The 18,326-nt window shown below is 42.4% G+C and overlaps 1 protein-coding gene across 1 annotated transcript in view; it reads right to left on the bottom strand.

Moving 5' to 3' along the window:
* Positions 1–6,809: 6,809 nt before the first annotated feature.
* The window catches only part of SIM2 (SIM bHLH transcription factor 2), a 78,132-nt gene continuing 66,615 nt past the window's right edge, over positions 6,810–18,326 (bottom strand). The window contains exons 9-11 of the mRNA XM_064701179.1: positions 17,254–17,422; positions 16,071–16,479; positions 6,810–7,738 (exon numbers count right to left, since the gene is read on the bottom strand). Coding sequence (XP_064557249.1) covers positions 7,038–7,738; positions 16,071–16,479; positions 17,254–17,422 — 1,279 coding nt within the window. The 3' untranslated portion in view covers positions 6,810–7,037. The remainder of the gene's footprint in view (positions 7,739–16,070; positions 16,480–17,253; positions 17,423–18,326) is intronic.

Raw genomic sequence — 18,326 nt, 5'->3', positions numbered from 1 at the left:
GGGAACAGAACTGTCTCTTCATTTACACCCTGTACTGGAGAGAATATTTGTGCTGAACACAATTTTCTCCACCCTGTACTGGAGAGACTGAAGTGCTCAACATTTCCTTTTTATTTTGTTTCTGTGTGATTTAGCACAGTGCAGGACAATATTAACTTTTTTACTTTTTTTTTTTTTTAACTAAATCCTGTTTTTCTGTGTTGTCTGCACTAAAACCAGCTGGAACATCACATATTCCTGAATTGCTGGGATCACCACTGTGCTTAATTCCAAGTCTGGGAGAAGATCCTGATTTGGTTCTTCTCTGTGTAGAACCTTTACAATAATTTACCAACCTGTGCTTTGATCTCAGGTCTGCAACTCTTCAATGGCTGCCTTGAGTTTTTGGGAGAGTTTTCCATCAGCACTGAGGAGCTGTGCTGGGTTATCCAAGGGATTTGCACTCTGCTCTCCTCAGTCACCTGGATCTGAGTAAAATCATCTCACCTGGCCTTTAAATCATGATTTTCCAAGGGGTTTCGGGAAGGAAAACCCACTGGAGCAGTGTCACACCCAGGTTTTTGTAGAATCCCATCTCAGGGAATGGGATTCTGCAATTACCACTAATTAATTCTATAATTGCCACTAATTCAGAATTCAGTGGTAATTTTATCATTATCTCAATGTAGTTAAGTGAATAAATAAAGGGAATAAATCAAATTCCCTTCTGCAAACAGCTAATCCATTAAGAAACAGAAATCACACCGTTCCCCCGTGCCCAAATTCCCTTCCACAGCCCTTTTGTCACCCCAATCCCAATCCTTGGTTTTGCTGCTAAGCCCTAAAACCAAGAGCTTTAACCCCTGCTGGCCTGAAAACAGCTGATTTTTGGGGCAGCCTGCACATTTCCATGTGGGAGAACACCCTGGGAATTCTCCTGGAGATCCCACGGGGAGCTTGGTGGGATTTTCTCCCAAGGAGATTTGGCCACCACAGCTCCCCAAACAATTCTGTCCCAGCTGTGATGTGGCCACCTTCATTTATATATATATTTTTTTCCATGGTGGATCAGCCAGATTGGAAATTCCAGAAAGGAAACTCCTGTCTTCTAGCCGGAAATGGGGTTTTCAGGTTAAAGTTCACCTCATAAACAACCCAAACATTTTAGATTGTTTCAGCTCCAAAGCCAAGAAGTCTTAAACCAAGGAAACTTGTCTGTGATGGTAATTTTGCCCAATCCTCACATATTAGGGTTTAGGTGGTTTGGCAGCAAGAGGAGAAATTAAATTGTCCCTGTTAAATTTAGGATTTCATCTCCATCTCACAGAAGATTTGTCCTGATTGTCCAAACCCTGCTGGGTTTTCTTTTTTTCCCCCACGATCCAAATCACATGAGGCTGCACACCAGCATCTCCTAGAGCTGCACAGAGCTGTTAATTGCCATAATTAAAATGATAATTAAAACGATGCACCAAGTTTGGCTTCTCCCCACCAGATGCTTTCAAAACTGCTTTGGGCTGAGAAGGTTTGGCAGCCGCCTTTGATATCAGAATTCAATATTAATGCATGTTGTGATCAACTGAGACTCGAGTCTGGCTTAATAAATCTTCAATAAAAAGAAAAAAAACCATATATTTATATATAGATTTATAAAAAATGGATGTGCACATGCACACTCACATCTTCCTGCTGCATCCTCATTTATTTTCTGCCTTCTCCTTCACGAGCAGCAAAGCTGAGCTCTGGTGCTGCTTTTCCAAAAACAAAGTTTCACCAAACTTCACCTTCAGCCAGAATTTGTAGCTGAAAGCGTCTCAGCTTTAGGGTTTGCCTGTAGGGATTGCCTTTGGGATTTGCCTTTTGTGTTTTGTTCCTGTTCCACACAGGCTGGGAAGCGCCCGCAGGGATTCAGCAGCCAGGTCGTGCCTCAGGCTGGGGCTTGAGTGGCTTCCTCAAAAAACTTCATTTTCCCTTCAGCAGGGACAAAAAAAGATGGGGAAAAGGGTAAAACATGGGAATTTTGGAAGGGCAGAATGAGTTTGTAAAGCTGAGCAGCAGCAGAGGGAATTTTTTTTAGCATTTTTTAAATTCTGCAACATTTCCTGGTTGCTGTTGGTCCTTTTGGAGCTGCCTTAGCGATGGGCTGGTTCTGTTCTCATGGGAATTGTCAGGTTATTCCCAAAACTTTTGCACTGGGAAGAAATTTGGGGTGGAATCTCCTTTCCAATCTCCTTTCCTTTTTTTTTGGGAGAGCTGCCCAAACCTGGATGTGCCCGAGCCCCGTGGGAGCCACTTTGCCTTTTCCGTGGCCTCTTGTGGCGTCTCCTGGGTTGGGGTGAAGGATTTGTGGCTTTTCCTTCGGAACCAAAGACGGGGAGAATCCCCATGGGACAGAGAGCAGCTGGGTGAGATCCCTGGAGAAATCCCTGGCTCTTGCTCTGCCCCAACACTTTTGCAGGAAAATCCTGTTTTTCCGTGTTCTCCATGACAGATGTGGTGTGGGCTGGGGAGATCCAGCCGGCTCCAGGCCCAGCAATAATCCCTGAAAATGTTTCATTTCGCTGTCTGGATTAGTGAAACACCTCTTCCATTGTGAGGCTGAGCTCATATCTTAAACTATTTTCTTGATGAAGTGCTTTCAAAAAAACCCATTTATTACCATGTCCCTATTTCTATTATTTTTTTTTAATTTTTTTTTTCCCCTGCTGGGCTCTGGTAGAGGATTTCTCATGGTGGAAACATTTGTGGGGGTTGTTTATTGATAGGAAAACTTCTGGGTGTGTTGGCACGGGTGCGAGTGCGGGGTGGGTCGTGCCCAGTCAGCAACAAAGCTGCTTCCAAAGGTTTGAAAAAGTAATAATGTAATTCACATTTCAGAGGCCAGGCAGCACATCCTGCTTCTAGTAAAGCTTTTATAAGGCTTCAGAGCTTTTTCTTTTTTTTTTTTTTTTATTTTAATATATCCAGCAAATCAAGGGCTATTACCTGGAAATAATATTAAAGCATTTAATTCTTTATGCTGCTGCTTCACTGTGCAAAAATTCGTGGTTTTTTTTTGCTTTCTCTGATTCAGCTGCATCAGCAGCCTGGAAAAAAAAAAAAATTACTTTTTGCAACTACAATCAAAATAATCTGCCAGGGGAAAGATTTGTGCTGGTTCCTGGGGGTGACTGGTTTGATAAAAAGCATTATTTGCATGGCTAAGTGGTGGTGGGGATGCACTGCCTTGATCAGACACCAAAGAAATTAAATCTGGGCTCAGCAAAAGGCAGAGGTCAGAAAATGATGGAGAAAAAAAAGAACTGCAGGGAAGAATTGTCAAGTGTTGAGTTTCTCATCAGTGATTCTGTGTTATTTGCATTTTTATTTTCCAAGTGTCTTCATTTAAAATGCATTTAAATTTTAAAAACTCTCTGTGTATTTTATAGTACATTAATTGTCAATATAGAACATGTCACAGTTGAAATAAATTTTCAAATATGCACCATTGTCCTTTGTGAAATACTCTTTGTTCTGTAATTTTTTTTTTTAAAAAAAGAGAAATTCAACTCAGTTTTCCTTTGGCTACAGGATTTTATTAACATTTTAACAGTTTTGTTTTACATAATAAATAAGCAAAAATGCTTTACATTTTTCGGGAATACATATATAATTCTGAGCTTGAATAGGTTGGTTGGGTTGCGTGCTTCTTCACCTACACTTGCCAAATAGCTTTTATCTGCATCATATTAAAAAAAAAAGCAAAATCTAACCTTCAGGAAAGAACTGGAATTACAACATTTCCTCTGTGGCATTTTTCAAGTGTGACTGAAATGCTGGAAAATAAAGAATTTATATGTCCTGGCTTGAGATTTCTGGAGAAATTCTGGCAGATTTCCCTTCCATTGGCACTTTCAGGGATGAATTCCCCAATTTTGCACCTGTTGTGCTGAATTTCCTTAAATTGCATTTTTCAGATCCCAGGGCACAGAGGGCTGGGGACAGATCTGTGCATTTTTCACCTTCTTTTATTTCCATTGCTTCCAGACCTCGCTGTGGGATTCGCTTTTGCAGCTTCACCTGGCTCTGGGGGAAGATTCCCTGACAGGCAGGGGGCTGGAATGAGATCTTGAAAGTCCCTCCCAACCCAAATTTTCTATAATTTTGGTAAAATATTCCCTCTTTCACTCTCTTCCTCCCATTTTCCATGATTTTCTTGCCAGGTCTGAACACCCCAAAAAGTTAAAATCTTGTGAAGTCTCGGTACAAAGGTGTGGCTCAAACACTAAAGAGAAATGAGGTTTTTTTTCATATTTCAATTCACATTCCCCTTCAGTGCCATCATTTTTTTTTCACAATTTAAACATTTTCATTATTAAAACCATTTTTCACTATTAGAAACACCTTTCATTATTAAAACCACTTTTCATTATTCAGACACCGCCACCATGATGGCAGTGCCCTGTTCTGCACTAGGATTTTCCTGAGAACATCTGCAATTTAACTGACCAAAAAAAATCCTATTTTTCTCCCAATGTAATTCACTCCCAAGATGGGAACATGGAATTGCTGTTTAAAATTTGGAGAGTGGCAGGAAATAAAAAAAAATCCTTCCCACATTTGGTTTTGCCATCTTTTCTGCACCTTCCCCCACATTATCAGCTGGGAGCTCTTAATTGGTTCATTATTTCCTGGCAGGGAAATTTCCTGTGGCCAAACCAGGGCATCACCTCCCCTCACACACCTGGGGCGGGATGATGGAACACCTCCTCTGCTGGAATAGAGCCTGGAAGCGGAAATAACAAGGTGGAAAAATATCAATGGTGTTTTTCCTCAAGCGAAAACCCCAATTTTTGTGTTTTTACAGCGAGCAGGGCTTGCGGGAACACCCAAATTCAGCAGTGCCACAAATGAGGGAGAAGGGTTGGGCATCAGGTTTCTGTTTAATGATGCCAACCGTGCCAGTGGCTGCTTTGTGGGGCATGGCTGTAATTAAATTGGACAAAATGAAGCCGTAATTATCTTTTGGGGATTTGGGGTCGTTGATGGGGAGCAGGGGCTGGGAAAGCCACTGGTGTCTCCTGGCTTTGGTCTGTGGGGTCAGCACCATCACAATCCGCATTTAGAGCTTTTCTGGAGAGCTGCAGGTTCTCCAAACTTGAGGGGTTACACAGGGAGTGACTCTGCTGGTTTGGTTCTTTTTTTGGGGGTTTTTTTTGTAATCACTGATTTGGCTTTTTTTGTTCCGTTTAATACAAAATGTATTTTTCATGCGATTGAAAGCAACAACTCAGAGTGTTCAGCTCAAGTTCATTTTCAAGTGAATGTTCATTTGGTAATAAAGGTTTCTCTGTTAACCTTTAATGGGATGCAATGAAAAAAAATAAAGTATTTTTGTGTACTCGGAGCAATAAATATTCATACACAGAAAGGAATTAACTTTATTTCCGTGCTCTAATGGAAAATTCCCTGCCCATTTCAGGAGCTTGGAAATGCTGGATGAGCTTTGAGGTCCCTCCCAACCCAGACCGTTCTGGGATGAATTATTGCTGCGTAGAAAACATGGAATTTTAGGGCTGAGTATTGCATTTTGATTTTTCTGACAAGGTGCAATCCATGAGCAAGGGGTTTTTTTCCCATATTACACAAACCAGGGAAGAATTTCCTTCAAAGAATCATGGAATGGTTGGGGTTGGAAGGAAGCTTAAAGCTCATCCAGGGAACCTTCCACCATCCCAGGGTGCTCAGGGTTGTTCACTGAAGTTCTCTTTAGAGTCTGATGAGAAAAAGTTTGAAAAATTCTGAATTAAGCTTGAATTGATGTAAGAAATGGAGCTGAGTGAGATCCGGAGCCACATTTATTGTTTAGGGAAGACTTTTGTTGTTTTATCCTCTCCCAATATTTGGGGAAATGGCTGAGAACCACCCTGGGCTGAGTGCTGTCACTCCCACAGCTCCATCCTCTGCAAAGAATTAAAAATAAAGGGGTGAAAATCTCCTCCTGGCTGGCTGGGCCGAATGTGAGCGTTTCAAATGTGCTCTCTGGGATTTGTGAAGTGCTCCAGGCAGGGAATTCCAGCCCTACCTTTGTGCTGACAACAGGATTTATGCTGGAGGAAGTTCAGCGTGTTAAGAGCTGGAATTTTCAAAGCTCGCCATTCTGCTGGTAAGTTCAAAATAAGGCAGAAATGTTCATTATTCTCTTGACTATAAAGAAAACATTTCTGGTGCTGTTGTTAAGATGTATTTGTGAGTGGCTGGGTTGAAAATCTGCACAGGCTTCCCCCAGAATACCCAGGGAAACACAGGATTTAGGAGTTTCCTTTTCTTATTTGTGGGGAATTAGTTCCTGCTCCATAATTTGTCCCAATTTGCCATGACAAGACCTGTAACCCTGTAATACCTATCTTTGTACCTATTAATTTGTCATATTGTCCCTTGTCAAGATAAATGGTGGTGGCAACAATCTCAGAACACTGAAATCTCTGTTAAATAAATCAAATGTAGGGTTGATTTATTTAGTTTTAAAACTTTTTGGTAATTAATAAATAAGCTTTTTTTTTTTTCCCTGTTTGGGTAGGGCAGCTGTGTTGTGGTTGTTCAAAATCACCACTCTCTCAACAAAGTCCATGTGTCAGGGGGTTGGGTGGAGATTTGATGCGAGGTTTCACACAATTTGTCAAAAAAACCCTAAACTAGAATGCATATTTTATGATAATGATTTAAAAAAAAAAAAAAATCTTGAGTTTATTTTAAGGAAGGGTCAAGGAAAAAAAAAAAAAAGTTCTTCATATAAACCTCTGCATATTACACCTCTCATTTCCTTCTGCTGCACACTATGAAATAACAAAAATAAGATCTGGAACTTGGCTTGTCCCTGGCTGGGACACCGAAGCACGGCAGGGACGGAGGGATTTTCCTGCCCACTGGAACTTCACCACTTTGTCCCTCACTGCCCTCCAGCTTTGCTCAGTAAATGTCACTCTGTTTCCTCATGCTTTATTTTTTTTTTCCTTTTTTTTAAGCAAATCCTTACAGTTTGGCTTCTTCACTGAACACAGAACCGCCGCGTGCTGCCGTCACCTGCCGTTGGCGATGATGACGGAGGTCCCAATGTAGTGGGGCAGTGCAGATTCCTTGTGGGTTTCTGGCGAGGAAGCCGAGGAGGGGCTTTGGTTTTTGTAGAGGAAGGCGTTGACTTCCTCGGAGCTGTAGGAACAATTCTCCCCCGCGTGTCCCGCGGCCGTGCAGGGCGAGGTTTGGAAGGCCCCGTGCTTGGCCAGCACGTGGTGGTAGTTGAGGAGCACGAAGGGGCCTGAGGGCCTCACCTCCATCAGCCGCTCGCCGTCGGCCTCGTGCTCCAGCTTGGCGCTCATCCTCTCGTCCAGCTCCTCCAGGCTGCCTGGGTGGTGGCTGACGTGCCCAAATTTGGGCTCTTTGACACAAATCCTCCTGCTCTGCTCGTAGACCGAGGGCACGGGCAGCAGGTGGCCGAGCTGTCCCACGGCCTTGGCCTGGCAGCACTCGGATTTGGGCAGCAGGGCGCTGGAGAAGGAGGCCTCGTTGGCGGGCATTTTCTCTGGCAGCTCTCTGGTGAAAGGCAGCTTGTTCTCCTCTTTGATGAGGTGGGCGTGGGGCTGCAGCCTGGGCTCTGCTTTGCTGGGTTTCATGAGGGAAGGGTCGTAGAGCTCCTCTTTGTAGCGGCCCGGCACGGGCGCCGTGCAGCCGGGGTAGGCCTCGGGCAGGGCCTCCTGGCCGTACCTCCTGTGGGACAGTGGCACTGCCAGGGCAAGGGAAAAAACGCGTTAATTACTCATAACGAGCCTTTGCAGTAATTGCAACTCACTGGGACACACTTATCTGACCTTATCATAGCTCAGTTTAACCAAAGAAATGTTAGGAACTACAACCTTAAACCAAAAATCTTCCCCTGAAGTAAGCTCGTCTCAGATTTATCTAAAAGCTGGATTACTTTGGTTCCTATCAATGATTCCATTATCTAAAAGCTGGATTACTTTGGTACCTATCAATGATTCCATTACCTAAAAGCTGGATTACTTTGGTTCCTATCAATGATTCCATTATCTAAAAGCTGGATTACTTTGGTTCCTATCAATGATTCCATTACCTAAAAAACTGGATTACTTTGTGGGTTCCTATCAATGATTCCATTATCTAAAAGCTGGATTACTTTGGTTCCTTAGCAATGATTCCTATTATCTAAAAGCTGGATTACTTTGGTACCTATCACTGATTCCATTACCTAAAAAGCTGGATTACTTTGGTTCCTGTCAATGATTCCATTATCTAAAAGCTGGATTACTTTGGTCCTAGCAACGATTCCATAACTAAAAGCTGGATTACTTGGTACCTATCAATGATTCCATTATCTAAAACTGGATTACTTTGGTTCTATCAATGATTCCATTTCAAAAACTGGATTACTTTGGTACCTATCAATGATTCCATTATCTAAAAGCTGGATTACTTTGGTTCCTATCAATGATTCCATTATCTAAAAGCTGGATTACTTTGGTTCCTATCAATGATTCCATTATCTAAAAGCTGGATTACTTTGGTTCCTATCAATGATTCCATTACCTAAAAGCTGGATTACTTTGGTACCTATCAATGATTCCATTATCTAAAAGCTGGATTACTTTGGTATCTATCAATGATTCCATTATCTAAAAGCTGGATTACTTTGGTTCCTATCAATGATTCCATTACCTAAAAGCTGGATTACTTTGGTGCCTATCAATGATTCCATTATCTAAAAACTGGATTACTTTGGTTCCTATCAATGATTCCATGATTAAAATGGTGGATTTTTTTTAATCGTGGAATAATAACCAGAAATAAACTGAATTTATTCCTCCTGTCTTTGTGGGAGTGCGTTGGGCACTCGTGCTTGCAAGGAGAACATCCAGCTCAGAGGGTGGACTCTGATCCCAAAGGTCTTTTCATGCTGCAGAATTCTGTTTATTCTGCAATTCATGGTATTTATTTGGGGTACATTTAATATCTAGATAAGATATTAGAAGGTGACATGTCATTATCTGATTAATAAAATCTCCTTGTGATGCCCAGAATGGGTCATGTTAAAGGCTTTGCTTTTTCTCTTTGAAAAGCTGACATCAGAAATTAAAACATCTCTTGAAAAATAACACAAACACTTCTTCAGCAATGCTGGAGCTCTGCTTTTAAGATATTCCCATGTAATAAAGGTAGATAATGATAAAAATGCAGGTTACAACATTGAATGGGGGAGAAAAAATTGGGTATTTTTAGAGAATTAGAAGCCAGATATTTTATTTTTCAACAGCGTGAGCCTGGGATGTCTATTCCAGCTTTTCCTCTAAAATATATCGAGCAGTCTTTCTTTTCCTCAGTCTCTGCATGACAACTGAACTCTTGGAGCAATTTGAGTTATTTTTACCACTCTCTGCTTGCCTTATGAAGCTTTTCCTTTCTGTGCACCCCTGTCTACAAGCAGTGAGAGAAAAGGCCCCTGGTTTTCTCCTGTACCATATGAGTAATAATTTTTTTTGCACTGTCCTATGAACAGTTTGTGAGTTAAACAGCTCCTCCAAGGCACATTTGAAAGTTTTATGTTAAAGGAAAAATGACACACTGAGCAAATTTCTCATGTTAGACCCAAACTCTTGTTTTGTGCGAGGTTCGCTGGAAGCCCTGGACACTTAAGTGCCTTTTTTAAAATGGATTTTTCTGTTTTTCTAACAATTTTATACAACATCTTAAAACTTTCGGAGTTCCCCTCTATTGGTTGCTGATGTAACCACGGCCATTAATAATTAAATATTCCCTGTGCTGTAATAGACTGGCAAAACCTTCATGGATAACAGAGGAAGCAGAAATAGCTCAATTGTACCTTTTATTTTCTTTTTTTATATGCAGAGCTCCATTAATTTCAGAGGGAGTTGCGCCACATAATTAACACCAGAATTTAAACAGGAATCTGGTTCCAATTTCTTCTTCCCCCTCCTAGAAACAACAACCTTTCAAGTTATTCTTTCCCTTTTCTGTGTATACATTTTGTCACAAGAAGGAGAAGCTGGAGGAAGCTGAGTTCTCAGCAGCTGGTGAAAAATGTTCCTTCCAGATCACAAATCCAACCGGTGGATTTGTGCATTGCTCTGATTTTAACTCCACATTTGGTGGTTTTGTTGTGAAATAAATATAGATGCTCAGAACTACTGACACATAAATAATAAATAATAATAATAAATAATCATAACCTTGTTATGGTCAGGTGTTCTGGGTTTAAGGTGTCCACAAGACGGATGGATTTGTCCCCCTACACTTTGGAATAATTTCACTTTATGGCTCTTCGTTAATCTCTGAACAAAATATTGTCTTTCTCCATTTCTTGAAGCCAAAGAGAACTTGGAAGAAGCTGAGGCATCACAGCCACCAGCTGGCTTCTGCCTTGTCACCTTTAATTTTGTAATTTCCAATCCTGCTGGGGCAGTTTAAAATAATTTTCCCTTGTCCTGTCACTCCCTGCCCCTATAAAAAATCCTCCTCCCTCATTTTTATCAAACAAGGCAGAGATAGAGCAGGTCTCAGTACAACCCCTGCCCATGAAATGATATTTTTTTAGGTTATCTCAGTCTGTTCTTGTCCTGGTTTGAACCCTAATTTCAATTGTTGGAGCTGATTGTTCTCCGTTATTTTCCCTCCAAAAACAAAGGTGAGACAAAATGTCTCTTTGTCTCATGGGGAATTCCCTTTGCAAAATGCCATTTCTTCCTTCCAGTAGGCGCTGGCTAAACCTGGGGAGTGTTTTCACACATTTTCACACATTTTCTCAGTCTCTTTTTCCTCATTCCCTGAGTTTTGGCCTGGCTGGTGGCTTCACACAGGTGCCTCAGGAGGCCCAACAGCACCACTGAGTGACCAGCAGCAATTCCAAGGCTAAAAAAAAGGAAACTTCTGACTAAAAACACACTTGCCTTCACTGAAATTATTTTTATTTCTTTTTATGACGACTGGGCCAGCTGGGAAAAAAGTAGAAAAGAATCTTCAAAACCAAACCCCGAAGCAGAAAAACATCTGATTTGCAGGCAGCCGTATCTGCTACGTGCTCCCTCGGAGCTTTGATGGCTTGGCACCGTCATCCTCCAACCTCTGATCTCTCCAAGAGGAGCAATTTTCCATGGAGAAAAACGCCTTTGGCCCACGGGGATTTTGGCAGCTGCTGCCCTGGGTGTGCTGTGGGACGGCCCGAGCCTCCAAGCCGGCTGCCAGATGTCAGCCCTGGCTTTGCCTTTGCATCCACGAGAGGATGATGCTAAGCAGATCCTCCCCTGCTTTGAAGCTCCCTGGCTGTCAGTTCTCCAGTGAGCCACTGGAAAAAAAAGCAGCCCTGGACAACCTAAGGGGGGGATCAGATGCAAAAAAAAAAAAAAACCAACAAAAAACCCAAAAAAAGTGGCTTCCAAAAGTTCAGAATTCAGCAAAAGTGCAACAGCGCCTTTGAAACGAGGCTGGAAAAATTGGGTGGGAATCCTGTCTGTAGGGGAAGCTCTGTTTTCTTTTCCCCTTTTGCCCAGGCCTGATATTGACCCATATTTATATTATTTATTTTATATTATATTTATATTATTATTTATTATATTTATTTATATATATTAATATAAATAAATTTATATTTACATATTATATATATTATATATTATATATATATTATATTATATTATATTATAATTAATATATATATAATATATAATATATATTAAAATTATATTATTATTTATTATATTTATTTATATATATTTATTATATTTATTTATATATATTATTATTTACTATATTTATTATATTTATTTATATTTATATTATATAAATATATTATTTATTTATATTATTTATATTTTATTATTTATTATATAAATTTATATTTACATTATATTTATATTATATATTTTGACCCATATTTTTTTTTCCTCAACACAAAAGAAATATGTATTTCCTTTAAAAAAAAAGTAGTATATTTTTTAATACAACTCAAAGCGCCTTTGCAGAGAATTCATTGCAGCAAGCCAACTTTCATCCAATCCCCAATAAATATCCATAATAAATATCCAACAAAATGCATCAAAACGCTCAAAAAAGAACCCAAATCTCCCAACCAAAAAAGAACCCAAATCTCCCAACCAAAAAAGAACCCAAATTTCCCAACCAAAAAAGAACCCAAATTTCCCAACCAAAAAAGAACCCAAATTTCCCAACCAAAAAAGAACCCAAATTTCCCAACCAAAAAAGAACCCAAATTTCCCAACTCCAGCACCAAAACCTTCAGTGGAAGCAGAGCCAGAAATGAGAACTGCTGGAATTGCAGCTCCATTTTCCTCCTGGTGGGGAAATGGTGATGTGGGATGAGATTGAAAAACAGCAGCAGTTCCTTGCAGTAAAAAAATCCCTTTTTTTAATTGGGATTTGGGGTTTTTTTACCCTATTCCTGCAGATTTACTGGGGATAGGCAGGATTTACTTAAGTCTTTATCATTATCCTCAAAATATGTAGGTTTTTGGGGGGAATTTGTGGGGTTTTTTAGAGTTTTGGGCTTTTTTGTTGTTTATTTGGGGTATTTTGTCCTTTTGAGGGTTTTTGTGGGTGTTTTTTTGCTTTGTTTTTGTGTGTGGTTTTTGAGGGGGTTTGGAGTTTTTCTGGGTTTTTTGGAGCATGGGGTTTTTATTGGTGGTGATGGTGGTTTTATCGTTTATTTTGCTTTGTTTTTCTTTGTTTTCCTTTTTTCCTTTTTTTCCCCCACAACATCTTCAGGAAGGACAAAACCATTTCCTATTTTTGGTCTAAAACTCCTCCTTTTTCCCCCGCAGTCCACAGGAGCCACCAAAGGAAGCAGCAAATTAGAGGAGCACAAACTGAGGAGAGGATTTAACCTGCCCTGGTGAGAAGAGCTTCCCTCTTGCTCATTTTTAACCACAGAAAAGTGAAATAAAATGCTGCTGGCACTGAGGTGAGCTCCACCATGGTGAGGTCAAACCATCCAGAAAAGGACAAAACCCCAGGCAGAAATTATTTGTTCCTCTGTGGGAAGCACATTTGGGGTCTGATTCCATCTTCTGTCTGATGCAGCAGGCTCAGCTTTAACATATTTATATTTAAATATATTTATATTTAATATTTCCTTTGGATCCTGGATATCTACACCCATAAGTGAATAAATTCTTGATTCTGGTACCCAAGAGCCTACCTAAAATGGTACCCTGGAGGCTACCTAATTTTTAAAAAAATTATTTTAATTTTTTTAAAATATATTTAAAATAATTTACTTTTAATTAATTTATTTATTTTAAATTTCCACTACTGCTTCCTCCATTCCAACAAGGTTGCTCCATTCCAGTGAAGGTTCCTCCATTCCAATGAGGGTTTCCATCTGACTGCACAGCAGTACCTCAGCCCTCATCAGTGATTTTTAATTAATGAAAATTATGAATGCAGAGAGACTTGGATGGGATCCAAGGATTGGGAAGTGATTAAGTGGAATTCTGCTTAAAGGAGTTTAAATGAAGGATTTCCTGGGAGTTCTGCAGCAGCTGAGCTGAATTCTGCACTTGTTGGTGTTCTCTGACACTTTCAGATACACCTTCAATCACACAAGAACTCCTATATTTAATAAGATTGAATAAACTCAGATGTGGTGGTGTTTTATTTATTTAAATTTTTTTGCGTGTTTTTGTGACAGGTTTTTGGTCATTCTCACAGTTACTGAAACCTGAAATCTCAGCAGAGCTTCCAATGCTCATTCATGAAAACAATTAAATTCAGAGTCGTGTTTGGCTTGAAGGGGAAGCTGGGTCAGGGGAGTAATTAATGCTATTAATTGAGTTACAGACACTTGACACCATCCCAAATTAGCCTCAATTGCCATAGTCTGGTTTGGCCAAATATTTTTGTTTCTTTAGCTGATTAACATTGTTCCTTGCCCGTCACAACTGGGTTCAGGAGTGCTTAAAATGAGAGAGAAATCTCTGCCAAAACCACTGCAAGAGCCCTGTTCTGGTTGAACACACTGGAAATAAGCAAGTTGGACAAGATGATCCCCAGAATTCCCTTCCAACCCTAATTATTCCCTGATTCTGTGATTAGAGGGTATTTTGAGCAGCTTTAAATTTGGTTGTGTTATAATTTTTCAAGGTTATTTCTTGTAGAGAAGTCTTACAGAGTTATTTCTTACAGAGAAGTCAATGCCTTTCCTCAAAGAATTTCTAATTTCTACCCCTGACCATCTGCACAGTAAAAAAATGCAGGTGGTGGGAGACATTTTCAAATTCAGAATTATTATCAAGTAAAGTAGAATTATCACTCTGTAAGGTAAAGACATTCAGGGTGGCTTCATGCTGAGAAAGGACAATCTTCAATTTTTATGGGAAGAGATGGTGTTTATTTTCATTTGTGTTAAAATTATCAAAAATTAATGTGGAGGTCAAGTTTCAATCTGGCTTCAGCTGTGACTTACCTGAGAAATTCCACTTAAATAACTCTGAGGGTGTAAAACATGAGGGTAAAATGTGCCAGTGCTAAAGGAGGAGGTATCACTGTGCTGCTCTAAAAGTGATTTTTGTGAGAGCATTTTGTCAACTGAAGCTTTGATAATATTCCCAGTCCAGTGCTGATGGAAATGGGAAGAAGGAACATTGGGAATACCATCAATGTAATGATTGTTACACTTCACTGCCTCTGATTTTCTGTTCTTCCTAAACTGAAGACTCAGGATTTCAGTTTTTCTATTTTTCCAATCCTGTATTGCATTAGTGCATAACTGTAAACTCCTTATAAAGTGTCAGTTCCTGTCTCCACATTTTGGTCAGACCAAACAATCCCCCCAGGCCTGAGGCCCAAGGACACCCCACAGCCTCAGGCCCTGAAAACACAAACAAAAGTGAATTGGGGGGAGCAAACTGGGGGTGAATGACTTCATTACCTGAAGCTGTCATTGCAGAATTAACCCCTGGTATGTAAATGACCAAACTGATAATTGTGTGAAACTCTGGTGAGCATTGTCCAGCTTGGGTGAGGCCTCTGGAGGCTTCTGAGGGCCCCGGGTGTATCTGTGGGGCCTTTAATGGATACCTGCTCTTATTCTCTTCATCTTGGCTAGTCTCTGCTCTAGGGAGCCACTCATAGAATTCCCAGAATTCCCAGAATCCCTGGGTTGGAAGAGACCTCCAAGACCATCGAGTCCAGCCCAGCCCCAACTGAACCCTGGCCCCCAGTGCCACATCCAGGCTCTGTTAAACACACCCAGGGATGGGGACTCCACCCCCTCCCCGGGCAGCCATTCCAGAACTTTCTCACCCTTGCTGCAAAAACCTTTTCCCTGCTCTCCAGCCTGTATTTCCCTGGGTGCAGCTCGAGGCTGTGTGCTCTGGGTGTGTCAGTGCTGCTGCAGACAGAGCCCAGCCCCAGGTGAGCACAGGCCCCTTTCAGGAGCTGTGCAGAGCGATGGGGGCAGCCCTGAGTCTCCTTTTCTCCAGGCCGAGCACCCCCAGCTCCCTCAGGGCTTCCTCACAGGGTTTGTGTTCCCAGCCCCTCTCCAGCCTCGCTGGCCCCTCTGGATGTGCTCAGTGTCCCAAGGTCCTTCCCAAACTGAGGGGCCAGAGCTGGGCACAGACTCCAGGTGTGCCCTCAGCAGTGCAGGGACAGAGTGAGCTCCCTGCTCCTGGGACAGACCGGGACAGACACAGGGACAGACACAGGGACAGACAGGGACAGACACAGGGACAGACACAGGACAGACACAGGGACAGACACAGGGACAGACACAGGGACAGACACAGGGACAGACACAGGGACAGGCAGGGCTGAGGGCCCCTCTCTCTCCCTGAGTCTCCTTTTCTCCAGGCCGAGCACCCCCAGCTCCCTCAGGGCTTCCTCACAGGGTTTGTTCTCCCAGCCCCTCTCCAGCCTCGTTGGCCCCTCAGGATTCATTGCAGCACCCCAATGTCCTTCTCAAACTGAGGGAGGCATCCGAGGCACCAAAACCATTTTCCAAACCGCGAGCACAAATCCTCCCCATCCACGGCGCGGCCCAGCTTTTCCTGCTGGCTCAGAGCGACACCCACCTTCATAACTCTGTGCAAGGTTGTGCCTGATGATGTTCACTGGCTGCTCAGGAAGGCTTTTGGAGGGTGACTGGCTGCTGGGGACCAGGGGGTTGGCGTAGTGCCACTGGCACTCGCCATTGCTCTGCAGTGCGCCCAGGAAGAACCGTGCCACCTCGCAGGGCGCCCCTTGGGCCTGCCCGAATTTTGCAGGCAGCATTTGCTTCTTGCCACTGAAGACGTGGGAATCCACAGGGAAGTGTCCATAGTGGTAGGAGAAGGGCAGGCTGTAGGGAGGGGCGTACAGGAGCTCGCTGCTCTCTGAATGGAAGTTCTGTTCCTGCAGGGCGGCGGCGCTGGCGGCGGGGCTGGAGCGCCAGCTCCCCACCTGGCTGCAGTCCAGTTTGTCTGCTTGGAACGAGCTGTATTGCTGGGGAAAGAGGGGGAAAAGAGAAGGGAAGAGAGTTAAAGGAGGAACTTCTGTAGGAAAGTGCAGGGCATGGCAGACAGGCACCCAGAGCTGGGCCTGGCTGGCTCAAGGGACAGACTGAGCGGTGCGTTTGAATTTCCTCTCTTTGCGACTTTGCCCTCACATGGGAACAAAAAAACCTGCTTTGATTTGATCATTTTGGCAGGTCAGTTTTACAGAATCACAGGATTAAGTTTGGAAAAGCCCTGCCAGCCCATGCAGTGCCAGCTGTGCCCACCTTGTGCCCAGCCCAGAGCACTCAGTGCCACCTCCAGGGCACACCTGCAGGGATGGGCACTGCAAAGCTCCCTGGGCAGCCCCTGCCAAGGCCTGAGCTCCTTTTCCAGAAAGAAATTCCTCCTGACATCAAGAACTCCACACACCAACAGTAAATGACAGATTCTACACCAGCCCAGATTTTCACAGCACAATTTCAAGTACAGGATTTTCTTCTTTTTGCCAAGAAAGGATGTCATGGTTGAAGTGCTTCACACACTCCGTATCCCAAAGGTTTTGCATCACTTGCCAGAGCTGGTTTGGGCTACCTGTACTTTCCACCCCAAGGAAAAAGGATCTAATTTTATTTTAATTATTTATTTTAATTTTTATGAGGGATTTCCTGGGATGGACAATCCTATAGTCTGTTTTATAGTAAATTCAGTCCTGGATTATCTCTACACTGTCCCAAGAACTCTGTGAGAACAACTGTTAATTAAGTATTGCTGGAAAATTTACCTGTGGTGGGTAAGGTGTTGTTCTGAGTTTTGCCTTCATTTTATTACTTTTGGGTTTTACTATTTTCCTTGTTTCCTGCGAGGTAGGTACTGAGTTTCTGCATGAAAACTGTGACTTGGAAATGGTAACCTGGTCCAGTGACAACTGAAGTTCCTTGTACTCAATATCTCTGCAAAAGAACAGCCCAGTAAATTAAAAAGCACAGGAAAATCCAAACTAACTCCTGTAAAAATACATGTTAGCGTTCACAAGGCTCGAATTTTCACTCTTCCAAGATTTTCACTGAGTCTGGGGATGTCAGGAGGCAGAGAATCTTATGGGGTGACCTCATTCCCATGCAAGTCTATTAAAAAATTCCACTGGGAACCACATAAACACCTTTGGATGAAGTGTCCCCTCTCTCTGAGCCTGAGCTGTATCATCTTCCCTCAGCCATCCCTGGTTTTCTGTGGTTTGGAATCATGGAAGGACAGAGATTAATTAATCAATCTGTCTCGTGCTCAGCCAGGAATTGGTCTCTGCCCTGAGGAAAGGAAAAGGAGCAACGTTCCTCCCCTGCCAGCAGCGTGTGCTTGTGACTAAACCACACAAGCTGCAAGGTTGGTTTGGATCAAAAACTCACAGAATACTCAACTTTGGAAGAGATCTTCAAGCTCATTCAGTCCCAGCATCACCCAGCACCACCAGCATCACCCCAAGGGCCCCATCCAGACTCCTCCTGAATAATTCCAGAGAAAATGACTCCAAACCTCCCTGGGCAGCTAATCCCAAGGCCTGACCACTCTTTCAAAGGAAAAAAAACCTTTCTAATCTCCAATCTGAACCTGTCAAAATGTGACAAAATCCTCCAATCTGACAAAATTAAGGCCATTGCCTGACCCCCCTCACTGCCCCTCCTGTCAGGAGCTGTGCAGGGTCCCCCCTGAGCCTGCTTTTCTCCAGGCTGAGCCCCTTCCCAGCTCCTTCATGAGATGTTTCCCAGCCCCTTCACCACCTCCACTGCCTTTCCCTGGACACGATGAAAGTCTAGATAATAATGATAATAATTAACACAAGATCTAGATAATAATGAT

Source organism: Zonotrichia leucophrys, chromosome 1 (genome assembly GCF_028769735.1).
Source record: "Zonotrichia leucophrys gambelii isolate GWCS_2022_RI chromosome 1, RI_Zleu_2.0, whole genome shotgun sequence".
NCBI classification, from domain to species: domain Eukaryota; kingdom Metazoa; phylum Chordata; class Aves; order Passeriformes; family Passerellidae; genus Zonotrichia; species Zonotrichia leucophrys.
This window is presented reverse-complemented; position numbering and strand designations above follow the sequence as displayed.